This window comes from Pezoporus flaviventris, unplaced genomic scaffold (assembly GCF_033815535.1).
Source record: "Pezoporus flaviventris isolate CSIRO_AGI_PZ_B2104156 unplaced genomic scaffold, CSIRO_AGI_Pfla_v1 ptg000025l, whole genome shotgun sequence".
NCBI classification, from domain to species: Eukaryota; Metazoa; Chordata; class Aves; order Psittaciformes; family Psittacidae; genus Pezoporus; species Pezoporus flaviventris.
Window position 1 is genome coordinate 5,873,118 of NW_026892573.1, and position 24,872 is coordinate 5,897,989.

The following is a 24,872-nucleotide window of genomic DNA, read 5'->3' on the forward strand; positions in this document are numbered from 1 at the left end:
ACAGATTATTCTCGTGGGATGTTTTCAGTGTCAATGTGACAAACTAACACCTGCCCTTGACAAGAAGCATTCTCACAAACAAATGCACAATGTAATCAAAAGGCTAAACTTGTTTCTAAACCTTGGCTGATGCTTTTAGTGTTCACAACACTATGGATGTACACACAGATCTATGAAAAACAGATCACTGAATATTGTAGGAACACCATAATAATGCACCAAGGAAGGCATTCTTCCAGGAGGTCAACTAATAATCTCCCAATGCACATTAAAAAAGGTCAAACCAGTAAGTCTTGGTAAACTTTCTGAACTTTAATAATATTCTTAATATCAAGATTTTGCTTCAAAAGTTAGATCTGTCAGGCAATGACTGCAACAGCAGTTACGGCTTAATATTGGGTACCTGAGGTCAGCCAGCAACCTAGCACTGATGCGAGCAGTTAACAGCCACATCTTTATTTATTTATTTATTTATTAAAAAATGCTTCTTGCATCAGTCTGCACCCTCATTTCCATTTCTCTGCTTGGGCAAGTTGGCTCAGAGAGGAAGAGACTCCTCCTGCAAGCACTGCTTTTAGAGCCAGGTCAGCTATATCTTCCATTTAATTTCTTCACTGTATACGGGACATATTGCATTTATATTGGATGTATTGTATCAATAACAGCTGGGAAAAACAAAACGTGCAATGAATTAAAATTTCAGAAGGACACTGAAATAATCCTGGATACTTAAGTTCCTCCCAGACACACCACACCAGACCACAATTTCACACAAGGAAGATACACCCTACCACAGTATTACTTGGCTCTGGTGATGGACTGACACACACTTCCTAAACAGGTAAAACATTCAGAACTCTGAAGCTCAAAAGTGAGGATCTGCACCTACTCTAGGCAAGGTCCTACTCTGTGCCATTGCTGCCTTTCTGCCACAAGGAAATGCAATTACTCAAAGCAGATGATGTTTTCACAAGGAAATGGCTACCTCAGGCAGAACAGATCAGAAAAGTGGCTTTAACAGTTCTCAGTATGTAATTTAATGATCATTTTGTTATACCAATGTTTTTCAAAAAGCATCAGTCAGGTAGAAAACATGAGCCTCTGCTTTACCGTCCACAACAGACATCATCTACAGTACTTGTTCACACTGAATTGATGGGGTTTCCCATGTGTCTTCATCTGCCAAGTGAGCCATCTGCGAAGTCTGATCCTCGGGTGCTTTCTCACCCTGGGCCATTAATAATGCATCTTCTCTTCCTCCTGCTAACTGAAGGTCAGAGCTACAAGAACAACTAGATTCATTGAGTTTGTCTGCCAAAGACTCTGCTGTATCTGTTGTAGAGGGCTGTTCAGTCTCTGTTTCAGCTTGTGGTTCTGTTTTAAAATTAAGTCCAAACACGTTATTCCGGATGAGGTATCGAATACACTGCAAAATCACATTCCTTTCGTGCCGGATGTCCTGGGCCAGTAACTGGAAAGAAAGAAGAGATGATGATGCACATTTCCCTCTGTTGCTCTGATACAAGCCTAGAATATGTACGGCTCTAGTCAGTAATTTTGAACATCTCTGAATTAAAATAGTTGGCTTTCTCACAGGAGTCCTGTCCTGGATACATAGGGCAGGAGACTACCTTACCAGACATAGCACAGAAAAGCCACATAATCCCACATTTGGTGTCTTCCCACTGACTGAGGCTTTGGCAGAGCCAGTGATTGTGTTTGACAGCACTACCACGCAGCTTGCTGGGCTGGGCAGTCTAAGGGCTTGCTGTCCCCTTGGCTAAGGGGAGATCAGACCCCTTACTGCATCAGTTCAACTCACCAGCCAGGAATAAAATGAGCCTGACAATCAGCAGCAAGTAGTGGGTGTTCTGGGGTTCTTTTATTCTTTGTTTAGGGTTTTTTTAGGGTCTTGTGTGTCAAAAACTGAACAGGGTCAGCAAAAGGCCCAGCACAGCAGAGAAAAAGAGGCGGGGAGCAGGCATTCAGAGAAAAGGCAGCACAGAGGGAGTTGCTCTTCTGGGCAGCAGCACACGTTAGTGGTCAAACACCATTTCTAGTGATAGAGGCTCATAATAGCCATGAGTCACTATGGTAGTGGCACACAGGTGTACCACTGAAAAGGACAAAAAACAGTTATGTGTGACAGTGCACATATTTAAGCACCGCTCATTAAGCACCATTAACGCACTAAGGCAGGTAGCACAAGCTGGTAACTCTCATGGTATCTCTGGATTAAGCTGATGGTTTCATTTTGCTCAAGTGGTAGAGAATCTCACTGAATATACCTATTCCTATATTAAGAATTTTCCCCCCAGTTATCCAAGTGCAGACCCAGATGACAATGTTCTCATACCATGGACTGTAATACTAGGCAACACATTCCAGTACATCAGGACAGCAAGTCTATTAGCATCTTTTACACTTCTCAGGTTATAGTGTATCTGTAATTTAACATCCCATGCATTTTTTTATTAGAAAACCCCTCTGAGTAAACGATAGTTATAAATTCAAGAAAAGGGCATGTTTCATCAAGTACTAGACTGGATTTAAACAGCAATAACTGGTTTAGGCTGTAATCCACTAATACAGTATCTTAAAGTGCTAAAGACCTCCTGCATCTCCTTTAACTTCACAGAAGTTCACTTGATGTTAAAAAAAATGAATCAGCCAGAAGGCTGAAGGACCTTTTGTCATTGTGAGTGTCAGCAGAACCAGTACTCTGACGAAACGAGTTTAAAGCAAGTGGCTAAATCTGCAACTACCTGATCATTTCACACTTGCAGGAGATCTAGCAAAATCTGGCTTGTAATTTCACAGAGCAGCTTTTCTGTTGCTGCAAGTTTCAACAGTGGTTTAACCAGCCACTTTAATGTGTGCATATTTCTATTTAGGCTAGTTACTACAAGGTGTTACAAGCAGCTGACACCTAAAATGGGTCTTCAGAAACCCCCCATCTGAACAAAGAGATGCACATTAGGGCAGAGATGGGACAGCATAGCCATGTTCTCTTTGCTGGACTAGGAGGAACTGCTGAATTCCCAAATGGCCAAATAACAGCACAAATGGGATGCACCATCACCCTACCAAAGACTCTATCTTTGTATTATATTTTTTAATTCAGGGATAGGTATCAGTGGCGTGATGCTATCCAAGCCTTTTATCAGCATACAGAATGGATAAACACACATTACTGTTTGCATGGCTACAATAAGAATGCTTTACTAGTGCCCAAGCCCACTGCTGAATGACTGCAATAGACATCTGCAGCTGTTCTCCTACCCGCTCTTTTATAGCAAAAAGGGGAGGTAGGAGAATGAAAGTATCATTTCACTGACACAACATCCTTTTCATAACAATTCTACTTCCTCACTTTTTGGATGAATTCTCAGCAACGACTCACTGTAAAATTTCAACCTTGCTTCCTCAAAGTTCTTACACAATGACCATTTCTGACAGTGGCAGCCTACCTGTGAATCTCAGGCACTCCTCTGTGATTCATAGCCACAGTACACATCCTTTGACTACAGTTTCGAGCAACATTAAAAGATAAAAAAAAAACCCCATACACCAAAATACAGTTTTGAAAATGAACTATACTGGCAAGCTACAGTTCAGGCTTCCAATGTTCTGCCAGCTTCTCTCAGCTTGTGGGACTTCATCTGACTATTTCAGAGTCCTCTTTTGCTTTGATCACCAACAACTCTGAAGAGCAAGAGATAAAGACAACTGCATGCTTAGGGAGCTACACAAAGGACAAACATTTCCTTTTTAGTCACTAGGAGCTATAATTCTTGGCAGCGAACAGTACTATCTTCTAAAAGGACGATCAAGGGTCTTCTCCCGTATCTGCAGCTTGGGATTTGCCTTATCAGGTATCTCTTGCCTAAACATCCTGTGCTGTTTCAGGGCCCTGATGTCAGTGGCACCCTGCTTTCCACTGGGTTCTGTCCAGAGCAAGTTTTCCCTTGATGGGGGAGCTTTATGCAGGCTGTTCACAAAATCACAAGGGTAGCCTACTATCTGATACTGCTTCTGAGTCCTAAAAGCAATAAAAGCTTCAAAGAAGGCCACCAAGCTTTCAAATAGGATGCTCTGAACTATTACCAAAAACAGAATCGTAACACCCCAGACTACAAACCTCTTCTTAACTTTCTGAGACACCAACAAGTTCTTCAAGGTAGCAGTGCTGTCACTTCTTCAGATTGATGTAAACATGCCTACCTCATGCATATGCAGGTTGCAGCTCAACACCACTCTACAGTTTAAGACACCAACACCCTTATCAGCATGATCTTATTGACTGCATCTGAAAACGTTATGTGCTCCTTGGTCAGAGGAAGGCAGCTGAATAGCAAAGTCAGGAGCAAAGGGAGAAAGCTGGAATAAAGCTGATGGGATCACTCGCAAACAAAACCTATTGGATAGGGGAGAAGGAGGAGTAAAGGTTTTGTCCTTTGTGCAGCTCATTTTAGGCACATGTTTAAGCTGTCATCTCCTGCTCACCGGGGTACTTCTACCTGTGTATTTAAGCATCTACACCTTCTCCAAGTGAAATGCTCACTCTGCTGTTAAGACAGGACCTTTGCTAACAAACTGCTCTAACTTCCAAGAGGGAAGAGGAGAACTGCTCATGTATAGCACTGTTCTGGTACAAGGAGGCATTATTTTATCACTAAGACTGTTACCATTTCCAGCAGAGTTGGACGGCGCTTTGGAAGGAGAGGTAATGTTTTCTTGCTGCAGTTATCAGGCCCTCTGGGGGGACGTGCATTTGAATTTGAGCTTCTCAACATCGCGCCTGCATGTTCTGGACGTTTTTGCTTCGGGTTTCGGCTCCAAGGAATAGAAGCAGTTTGAGGCGTATTTTTGAGTGCAGGCTGGTTTTTCTCAGTTTTTGTTGCAGTCTTGACAGGGATTTCTTAAAGAAAAAGAACACACTTTCATCTCAAACTTAAAAGCCTTTTTAACATCATTATATCTCCATGCACTGGCAGTTAGTTAGCACTATTCTTGCTCACATAACCTGATGTGAAGATGTTCAAGGTTTACTTGAGGGAAGGGAGGGTTTTGTTTGGTTTGGAGTTCCTTTTAAAATACAAAGAATAATCTCCATTCACAGGGAAGAAAACAAGATATTTATATTCTGCAATACAAAAAGAAAAACAGAAGTAGTAAGAGCTGAACGAGATTTTCCAGCCTCTGCCTTCTTATCACCTAGAAAGTACATTGCTCCTGCTTCAAAAAATAGCTTGCCATAAATTTGGCCGCTGAGAAAAATCAGAATACAGTTAGGGCAGAGAATTCCCAAGTTAAATTCTAGATACTCTGTAACTGTGGGTAAGCCATCCAGGGCACATAAAGCATAGTAACTACCTGCAAAATTGAGAAGCAGCAGCAGTTCCATACCATACACTGATGCATACATTCAGGAGAAGCACAAAATTCAAGTACTAGAGAATTCACATCTTACTGCAACACCCAGCAGTCTTCTATGGAAAAAGCCCTTAAGGACATGGAAATTTGTTCACAGGGTGAGCATAACAGCTTTTTCCTGGCACTGTTCAAACAGGATTTGAAGTGAGACTGAGGACAGGTTTCTTTTTTCTTTGCCCAACTAAGAGTAAAAAAGGCTCGGGAAATTCAATTACTCATCAATTACTAACCAAAGGCATTTTATACTCCCCCTTTAACCCAGCACATGCTGCTGAGAAAAGGCAAGCAAAGAGGAGTGAAAAAACCCACCCAGTCTTTCAGTAAACTCTTGATGCCTTCTGAAGTATGCTGGAGGGCTGGGGAGCAGGGGCACGAGATGTGATACAGGCCAAGTGGAAAAGGCCATCCCATGCCATGTCTGCACAAACTCTGTGCTATGTCCAGGTGCTTCTCTGAGACTGGGAGTTAGCACCACACTGGAAACAAGTAATGGCTCACTCAGTAACCCTAGTTAGTGCTCAAAACTGGGAGGAGGGAGCAAGGGGGAAACAAGAGGAGCAGAATAATGGCATAACCTTTTACTCCTCCCAGTCCATCTTTATGCATGGCTTATACCAGTATGGGCTGTCACTGAAAGTAACCTGGAAAGGGTCTATACCCAGACTGCAACAACATCCATAACTTTTAACAAGTTTCACTTTTTACTTGTATAAGTCTAAAAATGAGCAGATACAAACCAGCTTATTCAGAGCTGGTAGGCAGGCCACAAATTGAAAGGCATTTCCATAGCCAAGTATTTGGAGGTATAGCAGCTGAACTGCCATTACTTTAACATCTTTGCTAAATGGAAGCCACAGCTTACACATTATATTTTCTTCTGCAACACCCTTGATTTCTCTCAAAAGTTTTTTTCTCAAGAAATTGTAGTGTACTATATAGGTTCTGCTTTCAGCAGTTGGAGACGTAGAGCCACCACTGGGCTACTGCACTCATAAGTGATATATTTGTGAATACACACGGGCTGGGCAATGAGATGAGAGTTGACAAAGGACCAAATAAATACAGGAGAGGTGAAGCCTCGCCAAAGAAGAGTAATTTGTGATCAAGTTTTATCATTGCTTGGAGTCTGCATCAGCACAGTGACATAGGGTAGAAAGGGAAAAAGGGATGTGCTTCTACATACCTTCAGACTCGCTGTCAGATGCACTGCCATAGTTGGCTGACAAGGAACTCAGAGCAGAGGTGACTTGCTTGGGAACAACAGTCAAACCCAGCCTCCCGTCTTCAGCTGCTGCTTCATCCTTGTCGGATTCTGCAAGGAAAGAAAAGGCAAGAAGGGTTTTTTCAGTACTCCTGCATGCCAACAGCCATCCTTGTAGGTGAATCCCTATCTCATTACTACAGAAGCCTGACATTGGGCACCACTGTTCAATACCATGGACTGACAGGAAAGCCACACATTTGCCTACCCTCTACAGATACTCAGTGGCAAAGTCATCTCCCTGCTGGTTTACAGTCCTGCCAGCAAAACTACTGTAGCAAAAAGTTTCCTGAACAAGAGCTTGAGCTTTCTAGTTCTTTCTTTACATACCAAACATAATTATAGGTTTTTAGTATCAAGTGCAGGTAAAGAGAGAGAGAAGATATCATAATATGTTTTGAAGTCTTATTGGATTTAGTCCTGCGGAGGCGAGGGGTGGGGGAGAATGATTCACAAGCCAGTCGGGGGAGAATTAGGCTCATTCAAAGTGAGAATTGAACAGCAAAGCAATTTTTTGATAGTAGAAGAGTTCATAGGGGACATTAAGAACCAAGGTTACAAATCAAATGATCAAATTTCAGCTGTACTTCAGAACACTTGCAGCTGTAATGCCCTGCAGAGCATTACAGACATGCAGAAAGAGAGGTATTACAGTCTCAAACTACCAAGAAAAAGGATTTCAGGAAGATAGGAGGCAAGTAACCAAAAATGCTAAAATTGAGGATACTAGGAAAACAGAGCCCTAACAGAACAAGATTCCTAAAAATAAACAAGCAAAATTGTGACAGCTTTAGTTTGAAGCAAAAGATCTGTATGCACTAAAATCTTGGAAAGAATCTAAGATGAACAGTGCAAGAATTAGCAGGAAAACTAGGAAATGCTTTTCACTAATATACTTGCATATAAATTTCATACAAACACACACAAAACTCCTAGAAATAGTTTGACAAACCAGCTTGTTGAAACTTCTAGGGGAAGACTGATTGCAATCTTACTTTCACAAAGAGTTGTGCCTTCTCCCATCCTTTCTCCATCTGAGCCTGTCCCACAGGAAAGCTGCCTCACTCCTTAGAAAGGTTTACTGAAATACAGACTTTTGAGATCTTCATTTTGAAATCACAAATATTTCTCTACGCTCTTCTAATGTACCGTTAACAGCTTACAATTTGTTTCACTGGAGCTCATGCTTTTGGGTAAAACAACTTTCAGATAAATAGGTGCGCATTTATCTCAACTACTTAACCTCCCTCTTTCAACTCTGAGCTCTTTTTGAGGAAGGTTGATTCTCACCAATTTAATAATCATGCCAATTTACACTGGAAGCTCATGCCGAACACAGTGGCTTTTTCTAAGGGAGAATACATAGCACCTGCATATACTTAAGAGATTATAAAAACAGCATTTACTGCAAGTTATTCCAATTTTTTCTGTCTTCTTTCCTAGCTCATCCAAGATGTTGAGTGCATAGTGTGGTTGGGTGCCTTTTTATTAAAGTTTAATGAATTAATTTTAATTTGATTTTTAGCAAATTAGGAAAACACATTTACTGCAATATATTTTCTCTTTGAGAGTAACACATTTGGAGGAACTGTTATGTATTACTGAATACAACTGAGTGTTTCTGGTCAGTACACACCTCAATTTTATGCCTGACAGGTCCATCATCCTACTTTGTTCCTGTTTATAAATCAAGAGGAAAAAATATTTGTTTTGTCACCTCCCATTCAATTTCTTATCTTTGAAGGAACTGACCACTACGCAGAACTTAAATGAATGCATTATACAAAAAAAATACATTCCTTCTAGAGGAAGGGCTGCTGCTGTTAGGAAGGTTTAAAAACCTATACTGGAAAATCATGGATTTCAGTTGCGTGTTTTTTCTGAAGTTCTACTTAACACTGTGTTGTTATTATCTGGGTAGAATAAAGACAGCACCTGGCTTTAATAATGCATAAGCAAGTACCCCATTCCTTTTCTATCTATTACAACAGCAGTTACTAGCTGTACTTTGGTATAATTAGACTTTTTAACATTAAGTAAAACACAGATGCTGCGGGGAAATAAAATTACATTTAAGCATACTTAATTTTCCCAACATGCAGAGATCAGTGGAATAAACAAATTGCATAGGGATGCTGAGTTCTTGTTCCCATTAATTGAAGATTGCTTTCAAGAAGAAAAACTCTGCATCAGACATCTTTCCAGGGGATGCATTCTAGCCTTGTTGCTAAAAATAGCTAGTGTAAGTCAGCTTACATGCCATATTCTAAGAGTACTGCATCACTCTTGACTATATTATAAATAGTTATATCTGGAGTTTATACTGCTGCCAGAACGTGGAAACAAGACATGCTCACCAAAAAAAACTAAGCAGCAATATTTCAAAGAACACACACATATGGAGAGTATCAAGAGTAACAATACAGAAAAAAAAAAAACCCCAGAATTAAAAGAAAAATGCTGACATTTTAAGTAATTCACTTGACTCCTACAAGGAAATCCATTTGTTCTCACATTCTTAAAACTGCAACAGGATATTTAATAGTCTTTAAAAATAATTTGATTGTTGAAGTACTTTATTCTTCCTCTGACTTTATAAAGATTTTATTTCACATTGGTTTAGCAACCTAAGCTGGTGCATGTCCTTTAGACTGTTGCACAGTATTTATGGCAGAACATGTAATACTGTACACAAACCTTATGGACACACTTTCAAACCCCTTACTAGCAAGGAGAAGCTTCAGCATCTAAATATAGAAGAACTCAGATGCTGTTTCTTTTCTTCTTCCTGAAGTTACTACAGCGTCACTTCCCTATGGCCCAAACCACTTCCTATTTGCTGCCTCTCCCATCTAAGTGCTTTGGACAACAAAGCATTTCTAATCAGAGGATTATAGGTACAATAGGATTATTATGATAAAGTGCTTGTTAAAACAATGACAGAATTGAGGTGCTCCGTTAACAGCCCAGAAAACCTCTTCAGTTTGCTAGCCAAATATTGATTTAAAGCCAGTAATGTATTTTAAAACACATAAAGCTAAGATAAGTAAGTATCCAGGGAGGTTAATTTTCAAATCCAAGACACACCCACATCCTGTCTACCAACATCTTTTCCTCTTTAGGTTAAGCATTCTTAGATGATACAGAATTGTACAGAATTCTTTAGAGAAAGCACTGACCCACTCTTGCACAATAACTATCCTGGGAATTTTCTTAGAAGACCATGTCCTGAATCAGGATCAAGCTTTACGGACATTTCCATTTAAAAGTTCTAAGTGCAAGTTTTAGGTGCGAGGATGTTTGACTAACCCAGAAGTTGCTAGTTACACAAAAGATCAGAAATAACTTCAGCAGTACTACTTAAAAGTACTCCAAGTTCCTTCATCTTACCAACATCACTGTTTGCCAAAAGACCAAGAGGGTCTACATCCTTCACGTACGGCTGAGATGCCAAAGCATGCTGGTTTTCATGTTCCTTTTCACACATGCCATTTTCTGCCCCATTTGCTTCATTTTGAGTTTTATGTACATTGTAATCGTCACCATTTTTCCTAAATTTCTTCCAAAACGGGCGCTTCTGTCTTCTCTTCTGTCTTCCTTGCTGCCCAAGCCTCTCTTCATTTCCTGAAGGTTTCCACATCCCCTTCATTTTGCTGGAGAATAGAAACACAAAGCTCATACAAATGACAAGCTATGAGAATAAACTTAACTGACAAAATCAAACAGCTTAGATTTAAGACTCAGCAACACAGCATGATGCCAGGACTTACTCCAGCTCAGCTAACATGTGGTGACAGACCAGACAGGCAGTCACAGCTCATCTCATTGGCAGGACAATATGACAAAGCTGGAACCTAAATGAAGAGTTTGAAGTTCATAACTTATTTTTTAACAAGGCAAAGGGTTCATAGGCTATGCAAGTTCCTTGATCTTCTAAGGTGCCAGGACACTGAGTGCTCATGTCACATTACCTAGACAGAAAAGCCAATATAGAAGGGATAACCTTAGCTTCCTGAAAATACTTATTTTCAAGCAACAGAAACTTAAATCAGCAAAGCCAGATTGCTACTTACCAGCTGCGCATTCCAACCACAAAAGACACACAAGATCTACCATCCTGGATGAGCCCCATGGTGCATTCTGCCCCGTACTCTATCCCTCAGCCTCACCTACAGCATGGCAGAGGTCCAGTTATTCCTAGTCAACTGTACCACACTTGGTACAACAGCTTCTTACTGAAATTTCTATCTAGGTCTGGAGTCATGTACCTGCATGCAGTCTCACAGGTGTATTTCTAACCTGTTGCATTCTCACTGAGAAGCAGCCAGTGGAACAACTGAGGAAATTACAAAAAAAGCATAAAAACAGGGTGGCAGGGTGAATGGTCACTTTTCTCCGCACCTACTTTTCTGTGGTGTACCACTTAGTGACTTTCTCTCACTAGAGGTGCTCCCAAGACAACTGATGGTTTTGCATCTCACTCTGTGGGATGCTGTGTGAACGGCTGGCATCCCTGAAATCTTGTAGCAAGGTGTTAACATTTTGTGAAAAATTACTTCCTTTAGTTTATCTGCATTCTGATGTTTAAAATGGTCATTTGGTACCTTCCATCCTTTTCGAGCTGAAAAAAAACAATGCATACCTGCATTATATTCACCTCTTCCCACCTATAAAGATTTTTCTAGACCTCCATCATACAGCCCTTCCAAGCTACCCACTTCTTTTCTTGTAGAGAAACATTCTTATTACCAACACTCCTCTCTTCCATACCTTTCCAGCCTAATTAAGTTCTTCTTAAAAATAACTGGTCCTGCCATAGCATTCAAAACGGCTTTATATCGCAACAAAACACATTTCATTCTCCAGTCATTTCATGACAGTGTCTAACACTGACTGCTCAACCCTGAGAGCATCATCCACTGTAGCGCTCCTGTGGCACAAGAGGCAAGCCATCACCTTCCTGTTCATCAGTCTCTCATCCACTAAAGGAGATCAATACTGGCTCCCAGAATTCAACTCCATTTAGACAGAGAACTGCATTTCTGAATTTGTATAACCAGATTCTAAGTTCAGGATACTGTTATATAACCTATAAGAGATTGAGAAAATATAGACTCAACTAGAGGTGTTGTCCTTGACCAAGGGTTAAAAACAAGAGTTTGATTTCCCTGGGGCCTCAAACACCCAGAAAGGAACCCCAAGGTCAGAAACACATCCCAACAAACATCAGCCTGGCACGTGCCCTCTGCTTTCCCCTCATGAGAGATACACTAGTTTTCACATCCCTTTCAGAAGGGATAAAGAGCCATGTGCTCTTACTCAGCTGTTGCAAGACACCAGACAGACAACCAAAGTGGTCCTTCTGCATCTCTAATCTCACACGTGGGGATGCTGAGAATTAGCAGTGTAAAGCACTTCAGACAACCACAAATGGAAAGCACCGTGGAAGCGTTAAGTATCTAATCCTTCCTAAATCTTACTTAGCCATTTGCTTTAATAGTACAGCTTGCAGAGAATAAGCTGCATTCTATTTTTACCTCATGCATCAATAAATTTGCCAGATAAGCACCAATTCCAGGATCTTCACTGTTGACATACAAAGCAGAAATGACAGCTCTTTGGACAAGTCATCAAGTCTATACCACTAGCAGCTCAGGGGAAAGAAAAAAAAAAAAGATATTTCTAGAATCAACCACTGTTAAAGGTCACTGAGTGAAAGCAAACAACCTGTAATTTTAAGGACTCTTTTTCCAAACAATTTTCCAGATATAAAGTCACTAACAAACATAATAGTATGGAATTGCTGATTGACATTTAAGACTACATAATGCATCCGACTCACAGCCACAAAAGTTACCAAATAAACCTGTAGACATCAGTTTGTTACTGTGATAAGCAAAATTCATTTTTGTTTGTAAGAATCTCCAAACATATTATGTGTTTGCAGCTTTAGTCTCAGCGCCCAGGTTTGGTTCCTTGGGCCCGAAGGACTTCTGCAACTTTATATCCTATGAAGGAAGCTTTACTTTCTTCAGACTTTTATAAATCTTTCCTTCCAAAATCATGAAAGACAACCAGCTAGAAGGGGTGGATAAATGGATCTTCTGAAACCCACACTGCACTAATGTAATCTGCACTATCACCATTTCACAAATTATACTAGCCTGACATGAAACCTATTCTGCACTGTTTCAACCACTTTACCACGGTGCAAGTTTTTATTGCTTTGGTGTCATCCCTATTAAGAAAACAACCAAAGAAAGCCCCTAGGCAAGGTCCAGCTTCACTTCCATGCAGCAGTAAATGGTATTTAGCAAGAGCCCTTAGGACTGAGTCTGCTCCTGCCTTCCAGCTGAGTTGCTCTAGTTTAAATAGGTGACATTCTGTGAGCACAGATCATTATAACGTTTTTTTTTTTAAACAGCCTTCCCACAGGCCCTAAAGTAGAGCTAATGAAGTTAGCTGGTTCCAAAGAACATTGACACTGATGAGAAAAGAACAAAGACCATGCTGGAAAGTAATTTCCCAATCAAAGGGAGAGAACAGATACAAGTTCAAGAGGAGTAAGTATTAAGCTCATAACAAAGGTAACAGGTAGATAAAGATTACGGAGGGTATAAGAAAGAAGTGGTACTACTTAAGCTATGGAAATTAAGTTAAATCTTCCTCCCCTCTTCACCTTATTACTTATTTATCACCTGAAAGGAGAGAGTAAGAAGCCATATCCACTAATAAAAACTCCCTTGGCCATTTTCAGGCATTAAACAATTACATCATCTGTATTCATTATGCTGCATGACTTCTGTCCCCATTTTGCCTTCTTCAGAGACCAAGGTTACACTGATCTAATGAATGGCCACTAGAACATGGCTTTCTCAAACAAGCCAGAGTGCAAAATTCAGCAAGAGCATCAGATTTCTAATACAATGATTGTTTAATTTAACTGGACTACGAAGCACTGTAAACAAAAGAACATTATATCTGCAGTTTGTCAAATGACATGTCCCCATCAAAGGGCAGCTAGATAGTGCATAGAGTGGAAGCAGTAAGTGCTGGGAGACCACACCAAGAGAGTGTACTTCTGCACTCATGAGGAGAAAAGTAACTAGCTTGTTTTAAAACACTTACCCAAACTGCTGGGTAGTCAGCACTTCTCCCCTTTCTTCCTTCTGCATCTGCATCGCCTTCTTCCTTTCAATGTTTGCCGATGTAGGAAAATTTCTAGAAGGAAAAACAAATTCACTGGATCTTAAATGATTCATTGTACTATGCCAATTCCCCCTTTACCAAACCAGCATCCTCTATAAACATAATAAATCTTTTAAGCATTTCATGGAAGTTTAGCAGACTGTTTCCTTCTCTAAAAAGGCATTGGTTAGGAAAAGAAACCTGAGTTCACTTGGGCTTACATATTCAGATTATCAGAAAATAAATTATATCAAATTGGCATGATTAGATCTACCAAACCGTCAAACAAGCTACAGACAAACAGTGCAGTTACACTTACAGGCCCTCTGCCTATCCCTACATATAACAGCATGATTTAATCCTGCAATTTGATTTCTATGGTGCTTCAACTGGAGTATTTGAATGATCTTGAACGGCACAACATGCCTCTAGCAAAGCAACTGCTGGGTTCTTGTAATATAAAAAGAAAGCTTGTAAGAACAGCTTCTGGGTGCACAAGATTCCTCTAATGCGTCAGTCAATGAAAAGCACACAAGTTTCCTCTCAAGCAATATTCAGTATTGTGCTTGCACACTGACCTCTAGTTCACCAAAATTACTGCCCCTTTTTAATTCAGCTTCAAGAAAAATTGCTAAGTCATGCAGATCAAAACAAATTTGCTGTTATAACCATATCCCAAACCACCCCTCTTCTATTCCCCACCTCCCTCCCTCCAGACAAACACCACGCTGGTTCTAACATGCAAAGGCTGCTGCAAATTACCAAAGCTCAAAAATGGCTCTGCTAGTTGCTCTGTAAACATCAGTTAGCTAAAACCCAGTGCTTTGAGATACAGGTGGCAAATGAGAAGCATATGTGCACGATCACCACTCCCCTCAGCTTCTGGATAGAAACACAACGTGTGTATTTGATAAATCTATTAAAATGGAGTAATAAGAAATTCGGAACAGCTACTCACTATACGCAGTTATCAAGAAGGATACGTATTCGTCTCTAAATATTTAATCTTACCACATGCATATTCTCCATTTTACAACATGAATGTTAAGTGTCACATCGATGCAAGACGGCTTCAACCACGTACCAAGAGAAAAAGATGAAAGCATTTCCTGTGGGACACACCTAAACATGCTACAGAACTTGTTTCCTTTAAGAGGATGTGAACATGGGATGTCAATGTCTATTTTCATTGGATTTCTCCCGGAAATCCACCATACAGCAAAACCGAGCATAGGGATGTGAAGTTTTATCTCCACTCTGCCCTGTTAGCTACATTTGCTGATCCATGATACTACACTCCCAGCACACAGCAAGCATGCAGTGAATTTCTTAATCTCAAGAGCTTCGCACTGGCAAAGACTCTTATGCCTGGCATCTCTCCACAGCTTTAGGACATGATGCTTACCTTCACACAAATAAAGCTCACAAGAGAGTGAACTACAAAATAAGTAGTTATGCTCAGAAAAGCCTCAGGTTTGTCTTAGAATTTCTTTTTTCTTTTAAAGACATAAGGGAAGACCCTTAATCCTGGAGCAAATGAGTCTTCAAAGTGCTCCTGTAGTTATGCTGATTAAGGACATATTCAGACATGCTCTCGCAACACGATTTGAGATGTAACTGCCTCCCACTTTCATTCCTATGAGTTACCACTCCCTCCACCAAGCCACCATAATGGACGTCATGAATGCTTTCAGTTCAATTCATTGCCAAGACAGATTTCTCCTAAACCACCCTTCCAGTTGATACAGGCAGTAACTAACAGCTGATGAGAGCTCAAGTTGTAAGTCCAAGTATGCCTGCAACAGCACATCTGAAGCAACCTGTAGCGGTTGTGTTCATTTTCCCCAGCTCTTCTCAAATGTTAAGTAAAACATTAATTTTACTACCTTTACCTTGTGCAGAATCTGAACCTATTTTGACAATACAGGTGCAGTGTTTAATTTCATTCTCAGTGATCACACAAGCACCTGCTAGTTTATTATTCTATCTAAGGACATGGTGGGCAGTAAGCTCTAGATGCGAGAGTCCACAGGTCACCAGCCTCCATTTAAGGTAGGCTGGGTTCACTCCTCCATAGGTGCTCTGCTGTGTGAGGATGAGACTAAGCTAAGCCCACCAGTGGATCTTGGCCAAATCAACCCCAGTTGTCCTGCAAGGAGCAAGTGGACCAGAGAGTCATGGACCAGAGTTACCCACCCACCACAATGTACCAGCCCCAGTGCAAGTTCACAACCCATCAGGTACCACAGCCCCAGCACAAAGGGTCTGTGCACCTTCTAGCATCAGCTAGATTGACCCATAGAGGCAGGAAAACGCAGCTGGACCCTAAGTGGAGGCAGATGCTTACAATGGAAACATTACGGTCTTGAGGCACAACTCTATGTCAGACTCTGCAATTTTCACTATCTAAGGACAGCAACAAACTACTCAAGAGAGATCGAAAATCAAAGAGAGGAATTTATTTATTTATTTTAATATACAGGGGATTCTTATTCAGGAAGGCTGCTCCTGAGCAGAGGTGTGACAATGCAGAAGGAAGAGCCTATACTGAACTTCACATAAAAGGCCAAGTGTTAAAATCTGATGAACTGACTTGGGTTTGAATCCTTCTCAGAAGACATGCCCTCCTCCTCTCCTAACAAAATGAAGTTCTTAAAATGCTACCTACAAACACCACTGAAGTAGAAGTGCTTCTTAGTGAATAGGGCTTCCCCCAGCCCCTGGTAATGAGTGCACTAGCCAAAGTTATACATTTTTTATAAGCCAGCGTACTCTATCTTGCTCACATCAACATCACAGTAAATTAGCTCTTAGCAAACAGTGGAAAACCAGAGGTTTGCCAATGTGTAATAGAAGAAAGACTTGTTTCTATGGCAGTTTACACACTTTCTGAGTAGAAACCTATAAAAGTTTATCACCTTTATAGGAACAGCACTAGGATCAAATTGCCTCAGTAATTTCTTGAGCTGCTTTTGATTGCATATGCACAATCAACAGCAAAGGGGACATGACAGCCCAAAGGGAACAAAGATGACCCAACACACAGCTGATAAAAATCTTGGTTTAAGACTTCCAGGCATTTTATCAGGCATTGCATCTCTACAGTGATCTTACCATATGGTAGCTGAGGCAGTTTTACTGCTAACTCATCCCTGAAGTAAATTTCAGAGTAACTTTATGGTATCTAAGTTTACCTTGATCTACCAACACATTCCTCCTATTTGCTTCATATTCTCTACTTTTACTAGGTGGCAAGAAATTATTTTCCTTCTTACATATTTAACTGCTACAAACACAACACCAGGGAGGATTCCAAGCTACTTCAGGATTATCATTATTCAACTAGAAAACCACAAATTAATTAAAAGTGGTGTGGTTGACAGTACTGGCCTTCATTCATTAAGCACATGCTCAGCCTATGAGATGTATTGCAAGGAAATACAGCAGTCAATCCCTGACTGAACAAAGAAAACCAAGTAGGTGAGAGGAGGGGAAGAGAGGGAGAATTTACAGGCAGCACACAAGATCAAAATGATCCTCCAATGTTACATTAGGACCTGAGCAAAAATAAGTTTAATGATTCTCTTTAACACCAGAGTACCCTTGCCACATTCTAATAACCTTTGCTCAAGAAGAACTGGATTAGAAACAGATGGGCTGAAAGACAGATCTCACTTGGGAAAAAGTGAAGACAGTAACACCTCATTCTGACACATCAAGGAAATGCACTGTAGATACTTCCCTTCGAGCCTGTGTTTAAGAAAAAATATGCTGAAAACAGCATGTTTCTCAACACTTGGAAGGGATGGGACAAATCAAAACACGAAAAGTGATTGTTATCACCAAAGTTGATGTCAGACTTCACAACCATCTGTCTGCAAAACATAGGAGAACCCTGAGATTCTGCAGAATTTCATCTCTATTGCTGTTGGCTTAATTAGATTGCCTGGCTCAGCAGGTTCAACAGGCCACAAACCATTAAAGAATCTTTCAGGTAAGCAGAGGCATGAAGGCTGCAGCAATGAACAGGACACTGTACAGAATCAGGGAAACAGCATTCTAGCCCAGCATACTTCATCCAGAGATACGCACTCCTTACCAGCTCTCTCCCTTCTCTTCCCTTTACATCAGTAAGGCTGCTCATTAAACACAGACTCTTTCTAAAAGATTTTAAGCAGGAAACACAACTGAGCAACACAGCAGCTAATTAAGAAGAAAAAAAATAATCTCAATTCTAAGTAATTATTTATAGCAGCTGAAAGAACAAGACAGGATTGTTAGGCATGCAGCATGGAAACACACATGTTAATTCACAGCAACCTAATTAGAAACAAACTACTAACGACCTAAAAAGATTCATTCTCAGCTCTGACTGGAGCTTCTTGAAAGGAAAAGGCTTTTTCCTGTCACCATAAACCAAAACCGCCTAATAACTCAGTCTCCCTCTGGTGTCCTTTTTTCCTGTACAATGCAACGTTTACAAGTCAACAACAGACCTTCAGTACTAAATTGATGCTTTGCTGGCGACCCAATTAATGCGTCACAAAGGTTTCAGCTGGGTTTCTCTCCCCTTTTCCTTTTTAATTAAAGGAAATAAAAAAAGGCAGGATGCAAGTACAGTTTTTCTTGCTGTACAAAGAGTAACAAAAGACACCCAGGTAGTCATTCTACACCCATCCATTATAGCTAACTACGATGCCCACAGGACTGAATATACCAATATAAGCCACAGCTGCTCCACCTAGTGGCACTGGCTTAGAAGGTACCAATCCCATACTGCATTTTTTGGTTGTTGGTTATGACTATTGGACTTTCTTTCCATTGATTTTACTGCACTGCAGTGAATAAAAGCTTTCAGTACTGTTGTACTGCAGCCAAATTATACTTACCTGTAAAAAAAAAGCAACGGTATCCACCATGAGATTCTCTAGAAACTCAGCAAAAATAATCTCAGACAGAGCATCATTCTTACAATTAACAGTAGATAACTGTTGCTTTGTAGATAAATGTTGCTTTGTAGATAAAATGCTGCTCTGACTTGCAGAACATACTCCCCAACAGTATCGAAAACATGACTGGACATTCAGATCCTGCTTCCCTAACGTTCTACTATATAGTAGTGCCTGTACAGACACGCACATCTTACGCATAATTTCAACACTTAAAACTTGGCATCAGCCACTAGAGAGGAACTTTCCCAAATGCCTCACAAAACAGAAAATTGTATAAAAAGTTGAAAATGAGTAGCAAAGACTCTGCATGCAAGCACTGATGTTTTTCCTTAGACCTAATGTTAGAAAATTAAATGTAGGCCATCAGACAGACAAATCTAAGGACATTTTGGTTTTTGCTATCCCTGTTAGCACTTCATATTGTAAGTGACAGAAGTGGCAAGTACCACTGTTGGGGGGAAAAAAAGGATAACAATATGTAGACCACAAGCATATAAAACCCAAGCCCTCAAGTATGTTATGAATAGAAGGAAAACTTGGAGCCAAAAATAATCTTATTCCAAAGTTACACTTGCACATATCACAAGCAGTTTTCATCTGGTTAACTATAGCAGGCTAACCATGTCTAAGCATGGGAAGTATTGAAAAAGCTGAACCGATGTCCAACAAAAACAGGGATCAGCTTACATGGGGAAAAATTTTGCTTCTCCATAGAGCAAAAAGTGACACAAGGCCATAAAAGAAATCTCTTCCCATACAGTCCACTCATTCTTCTGTCAAAGCCACCAGGTAAAAAATTATTAAGGGAAGCCACAACAAGAATTTTCACAATGAGAACAATCAGCTATTGGAATATAATATTCCCTTCTCCTCAGGGAAGTGGTGGAGTCCCCAACACTGGGGAGGGTGCTGGGACATCTTGTCGAGGTCGAGGTCATGCTTTGCCTAGAAAGGTTGGACCAGGTGACCCCTCAGGTCCCTACCAACCTGGTATTCTATGATTCTAGAAGCCAGGTTCAAAGCAAGAATGCATTAACACTGCTTTCTGACATAAACACAAGCTGGATTCATCATTATGACTGCATCAGGCAACTAGGTTTATTTTCATTTAAAGAAACCCTTGAAACTGAGTTTGTATCACTTCCCACTCTGTATATAGGACTTCTACACTCTGTATGGATCACTTACAAGACTATATTTTAAGTCAGGAAAAGTAGTAAGGAAAGCCTACAGCATCTTTCGCCTGCTGGAAAAGGGTAGATTCTAATCTGTTCAACTCATTAAAAAAAAAAAAAATGAAAAAAAATCAGTGGTATAAGGCTTATGGAAGTACAGTGTGATTTTTTAACACTTCAACACTGGTCAACAGAAAAAAGCTATACCACCATGAATGAGAAATAATGAGAAATACTGGTTACATGGTAACTTTACCTTACACCATAGGTACAATGCAAATTAAGAGTACCCAAAACAGCATCATTCACAGATGCTGTTCTCTTTCAAGTAGAAAAGAAATAAGCAATATGGAAAGTATCTGAAGGGGGCCTACAGGGATGCTGGAGAGGGACTCTTCATTAGAGACTGTAGTGACAGGACAAGGGGTAACAGGTTAAAACTTAAACAGGGGAAGTTTAGGTTGGATATAAGAAAGAAATTCTTTCCTGTTAGGGTGGTGAGGCACTGGAATGGGTTGTCCAGGGAGGCTGTGAATGCTCCATCCCTGGCAGTGTTCAAGACCAGGTTGGACGAGGCCTTGGGTGATATGGTTTAGTGTGAGGTGTCCCTGCCCATGGCAGGGGGGTTGGAACTAGATGATCTTAAGTTCCTTTCCAACCCTAACGATTCTATGATTCTAAAAATCTCAAAAATTAGGAAAACTCCCTGTTGGGGTATACTTGCACAACAAGTCACCTGCAACAAGCTGCAGAAATTTTCACACAGCTGGAGGTACTGCAATTATAGCCAGTGTAGCAGTTCCAGATTTCTTAGCTATTGAAAATCCAACCAAGCAAACACACACATTTCTGACCTAAAATGTCTCAGAGATCAGGCTAAAAGGAATGAGTTGTTCACCTTACCTGGGGTACCAAATCAAACATCTAGGAAATCTACTTCCTAGATGTTGGTATCTTGCCTTCTGTTATAACCATCCAAATGATTATAGTATCTACAGCTCACATCCTCCTGGCTCAGGCATTCTGACACAGAACACCATCACAAGAGTTTTGCAGAGTCCAAGGAACAGCAGCAGCCAGCATGTGCTGTTACTGCCCTTTAGCTATCATCTAACAATCACACAGGGAAAATACAGTAAAACAAATTCATAGGTCATAAGCCTTACTCACTTTTTTCTTTCTTCTCTCCATTTAGCAATCTCTTCTGGACTATCCAATTTTATTCTTTTAGCACCAGGTGCATGTGCCTAAGAAGAAAGTATTTCATAGGTGTTTAAAAGGGGAAGGAAATAAAACATACATGGGAAAAAGCATCATTCTCTCAAACTATAGCAGTATTGTACTGTTTACATCTCCAAAATTGGTGAGACACAGTGATAATAAACCCATTTAAGAAAGTCATAGCTTTCAACATATTCTCATCCACAGTATTGTCTTGCAACAGATTCTAGTCAGAGGCGATACATTTGCCTTCCAGAAGGATGAAAGAAAGCCTCTGAAGAGCAAAAGGGTCTACAGTAAACACAGCACAGATCCATATTCTGGACCCAGGGGGATACCTACATTCTTCCAGTGTAACTGAACTATCTTCTCGTGTGCACTGAAATTGCAACCTTCTTCTGTGCACTGCAAGACAAAGTGATGAATTTGAGACACACCGAGTTATGCAATCAAATTATAAACAAGCATTTGAGCACACTTAAAACTCAATGCCAGAAGCCTGTACATTTAGTTACACAGAACTTTTAAGCTACACAGTTTCAAAACAAAAGTGTTTGTAAAAACAGTCAGAAGGGATAATGCACTTTAAATTTCATCCGATCTTAGAATAACCAGTGAAGCCAATGTATCTGAAAAATGGAGAGAATGTTAACCTAAGAGAAGGATTTGCAAGACTCCAATTTCAAATGTTGATACTTCTTTGCAGTAAAGGAGTGGATTTTAAAATATGTTTTCCACAAAGTTTTTTCACATAAAAAATTTTTATGCTATACTGATGTCAATGAGTTAATTCCTACCATTCAGCAATGATCCACAAGACAGGCATTAAAATGACTTCAACAGTAAAACCAAAAATACAACTGAGACCTCCCTTACACACAACATTCAGAAAAAAATCTTCTTCTAACATTTTTTGCAGCTCTGGAATCTCTTTGCAAAGACTCATTCAAAGAGTGACTACAGCTAACCACTTATCAGGGACAGAGTTGAAACTCAAAGTGTAAATAAAATAAGCCGAACTCATCAACCTGTTTATGCTGTGAAACATGTTCATCGTACTTCTCCTGGTTTTTATAGCCACGGTCACAGGTATCACAATAATGAGTGAAGACGGGTTCTTTTTTCTTTTTGTTCTGCAAAACAAAACAAAATAAAAAAATTATGAGATCATGTCAAGAATACAGTTACAAGACAACAAGGTATTCATGGCTTTAATTAGGGACAAAACACTTCCATGAGTATTTTTGTTAATAAAGCCATCAATAAAACATGTTTCAACATTCAACAAAGACGAAGTTCAAATCACTTCTCTTCCAAACAAAGCAACCTGCACTCAGCTTTTTCCACAACCATCTTTCCATCAACTGTAATTTCTGCAAACATAGCATAGAATCATAGAAGAGTCAGGGTTGGAAAGGACCTTCAGATCATTTACTTCCAACGCCCCTGCCATGGGCAGGGACACCTCCCACTAAACCATATCACCCAAGGCTCTGTCCAACCTGGCCTTGAACACTGCCAGGGATGGAGCATTTTCCACTTCTTTGGGCAACCCATTCCAGGGCCTCACCACCCTCACAGTAAATAACTTCCTTATATCCAATCTAAACTTTCCCTGTTTAAGTTTTAACCCTTTACCCCTTGTCCTATCACTACAGTCCCTAATGAAGAGTCCCTCTCCAGCATCTTTACAGTCCCCCTTCAGATACTGGAAGGCTGTTATGAGGTCTCCACGCAGCCTTCTCTTCTCCAAGCTGAACAGCCCCAACTTTCTCAGCCTATCTTCATACAGGAGGTGCTCCAGTCCCCTGATCATCCTCGTGGCCCTCCTCTGGACTTGTTCCAACAGTTCCATGTCCTTTTTATGTTGAGGACACCAGAACTGCACACAATACTCCCAAGTGAGGTCTCACGAGAGCAGAGTAGAGGGGCAGGATCACCTCCTTCGACCTGCTGGTCACGCTCCTTTTGATGCAGCCCAGGATACGGTTGGCTTTCTGGGCTGTGAGCTCACACTGAAGCCGGCGCATATTCAGTTTCTCATCAACCAACACCCCCAAGTCCTCCTCCGCAGGGCTACTCTGAATCTCTTCTCTGCCCAACCTGTAGCTGTGCCTGGGATTGCTCCGACACAGCGGTAGGACCTTGCACTCAGCATGGTTAAACTTCATGAGGCTGGCATCAGCCCACCTCACAAGCATGTCAAGGTCCCTCTGGATGGCACTCCTTCCCTCCAGGGTATCAACCGAACCACACAGCTTGGTGTCATCGGCAAACTTGCTGAGGGCGCACTCAATCCCACTGTCCATGTCACTGACAAAGATGTTGAACAAGACTGGTCCCAACACCGATCCCCGAGGGACACTACTCGTTACTGGTCTCCAGCTAGACACTGAGCCATTGACCACAAATCTTTGTGTGGGGCCATCGAGCCAGCTCTTTATCCACCGAGTGCTCCATCCATCAAATTGATGTCTCTCCAATTTAGAGACAAGGATGTCATGTGGGACAGTGTCGAATGCTGGGACACCACCCACTAGACCAGGCTGCTCCAAGCCCCATCCAGCCTGGCCTTGAACACTGCCAGGGATGGGGCAGCCACAGCTTCGCTGGGCAACCTGTGCCAGTGTCTCACCACCCTCACAGGGAAGAATTTTTTCATAATGTCTAATCTAAACATACACTCTCTCAGTTTAAAGTCATTCCCCTTTGTTCTGTCACTCCATACCCTTGTAAACAGCCCCTTTCTATCTTTCTTGTATTCCCCGGTTAGATACTGGAAGCCTTCTCCAGGCTCTCTCTCTTCTCCAGGCTGAATAACTCCAGGCCTCTCAGCCTGTCTCCATAGGAGAGATGCTCCAGCCTTCTGACTGTTTCAGTGGTTCTCTGTGGCCTCACTCCAACAGGTCCCTATCTTTCTCGTGCTGGGGAATCCAGTCCCTACCTTTGGTTTGTTCTTTTCTTCTGGATGATGTTTGCCTGACCCAGGCCCTTGCTCGCCTTGCCATTTCTGGGAGAAATTGCTGTTTCCACCTGCCAAAAAAGTTGAAAAAAAAACCAGTTATACATGCAGCTAGTAAATCACAGCCCCTGCTGTGGCGTGGAAGGGGCCTGAGAGACAAACCAGTGCTGCACAACCAGCAAGAACAGCAGGTCACGCAGTCAGAAGGGAAGTCCTCCACCCTCCATGGGTCAGGGAGGTCCCTACCAGTGAGGGACTGTGAGGAGTTCATGGGCCCAGGAGACTACTTTCCGCACGCCCCTCACCAGCGTACGGGCCTTGCCGTTGCTCTCCGTAGGCCGGGGGGTACCAAGCGACGGGAGGCACGTAGCTCTCTGTCTGCGAGTAGCGTTCACCTGGCGGGCAGCTCTCGGCGGATGGGCAGCTGTCGGCCGGCTGCGAGCAGCCGTCGGGAGGAGGGTAGTGCCCGCGGGACGGGAAGGCACCGGGAGGAGCCCAGAGGCTGGGGTCCCAGGGGGGCGGCGGGCAGAAGGGCGGCGGGGGGAACCCCGGCGGCGGGAACCAGGAGAACGGGTTCATGTCGGGTCCGGCGCTGGCCTGCTCCGCGGTGCGCTCCCGCCACCACGTGGGGCCACCCCAGCGGCCGCTACAAAACGCGTCACTTCCGGGTCTCGGCC

The 24,872-nt window shown here is 41.5% G+C and overlaps 1 protein-coding gene across 1 annotated transcript; it reads right to left on the minus strand.

Moving 5' to 3' along the window:
- Positions 1 to 291: 291 nt before the first annotated feature.
- NUFIP1 (nuclear FMR1 interacting protein 1) lies at positions 292 to 24,866 on the minus strand. Its single transcript, XM_061457318.1, has 10 exons — positions 24,501 to 24,866; positions 24,178 to 24,266; positions 22,262 to 22,366; positions 21,576 to 21,638; positions 21,183 to 21,259; positions 13,826 to 13,918; positions 10,088 to 10,350; positions 6,620 to 6,748; positions 4,689 to 4,921; positions 292 to 1,471 (listed from the first exon to the last, which is right to left on the minus strand). The coding sequence occupies exons 1-10, from the start codon at positions 24,772 to 24,774 to the stop codon at positions 1,130 to 1,132; spliced, it is 1,668 nt and encodes a 555-aa protein (XP_061313302.1). The 5' UTR covers positions 24,775 to 24,866; the 3' UTR covers positions 292 to 1,129.
- Between the last annotated feature and the right edge of the window lie 6 nt (positions 24,867 to 24,872).

Bases quoted from the DNA above. Each gene is read 5' to 3' on its own strand.
- NUFIP1 (XM_061457318.1), bottom strand. From the start codon at position 24,774: ATGAACCCGTTCTCCTGGTTCCCGCCGCCGGGGTTCCCCCCGCCGCCC. The intron at 21,639-22,261 runs GTTGATGAGTTC...TTTGTCTTGCAG, and splicing joins ATGTTTCACAGCATAAACAG to TGCACAGAAGAAGGTTGCAA. The intron at 1,472-4,688 runs GTAACAGTCTTA...CTTTCTTTCCAG, and splicing joins GTCCAACTCTGCTGGAAATG to TTACTGGCCCAGGACATCCG.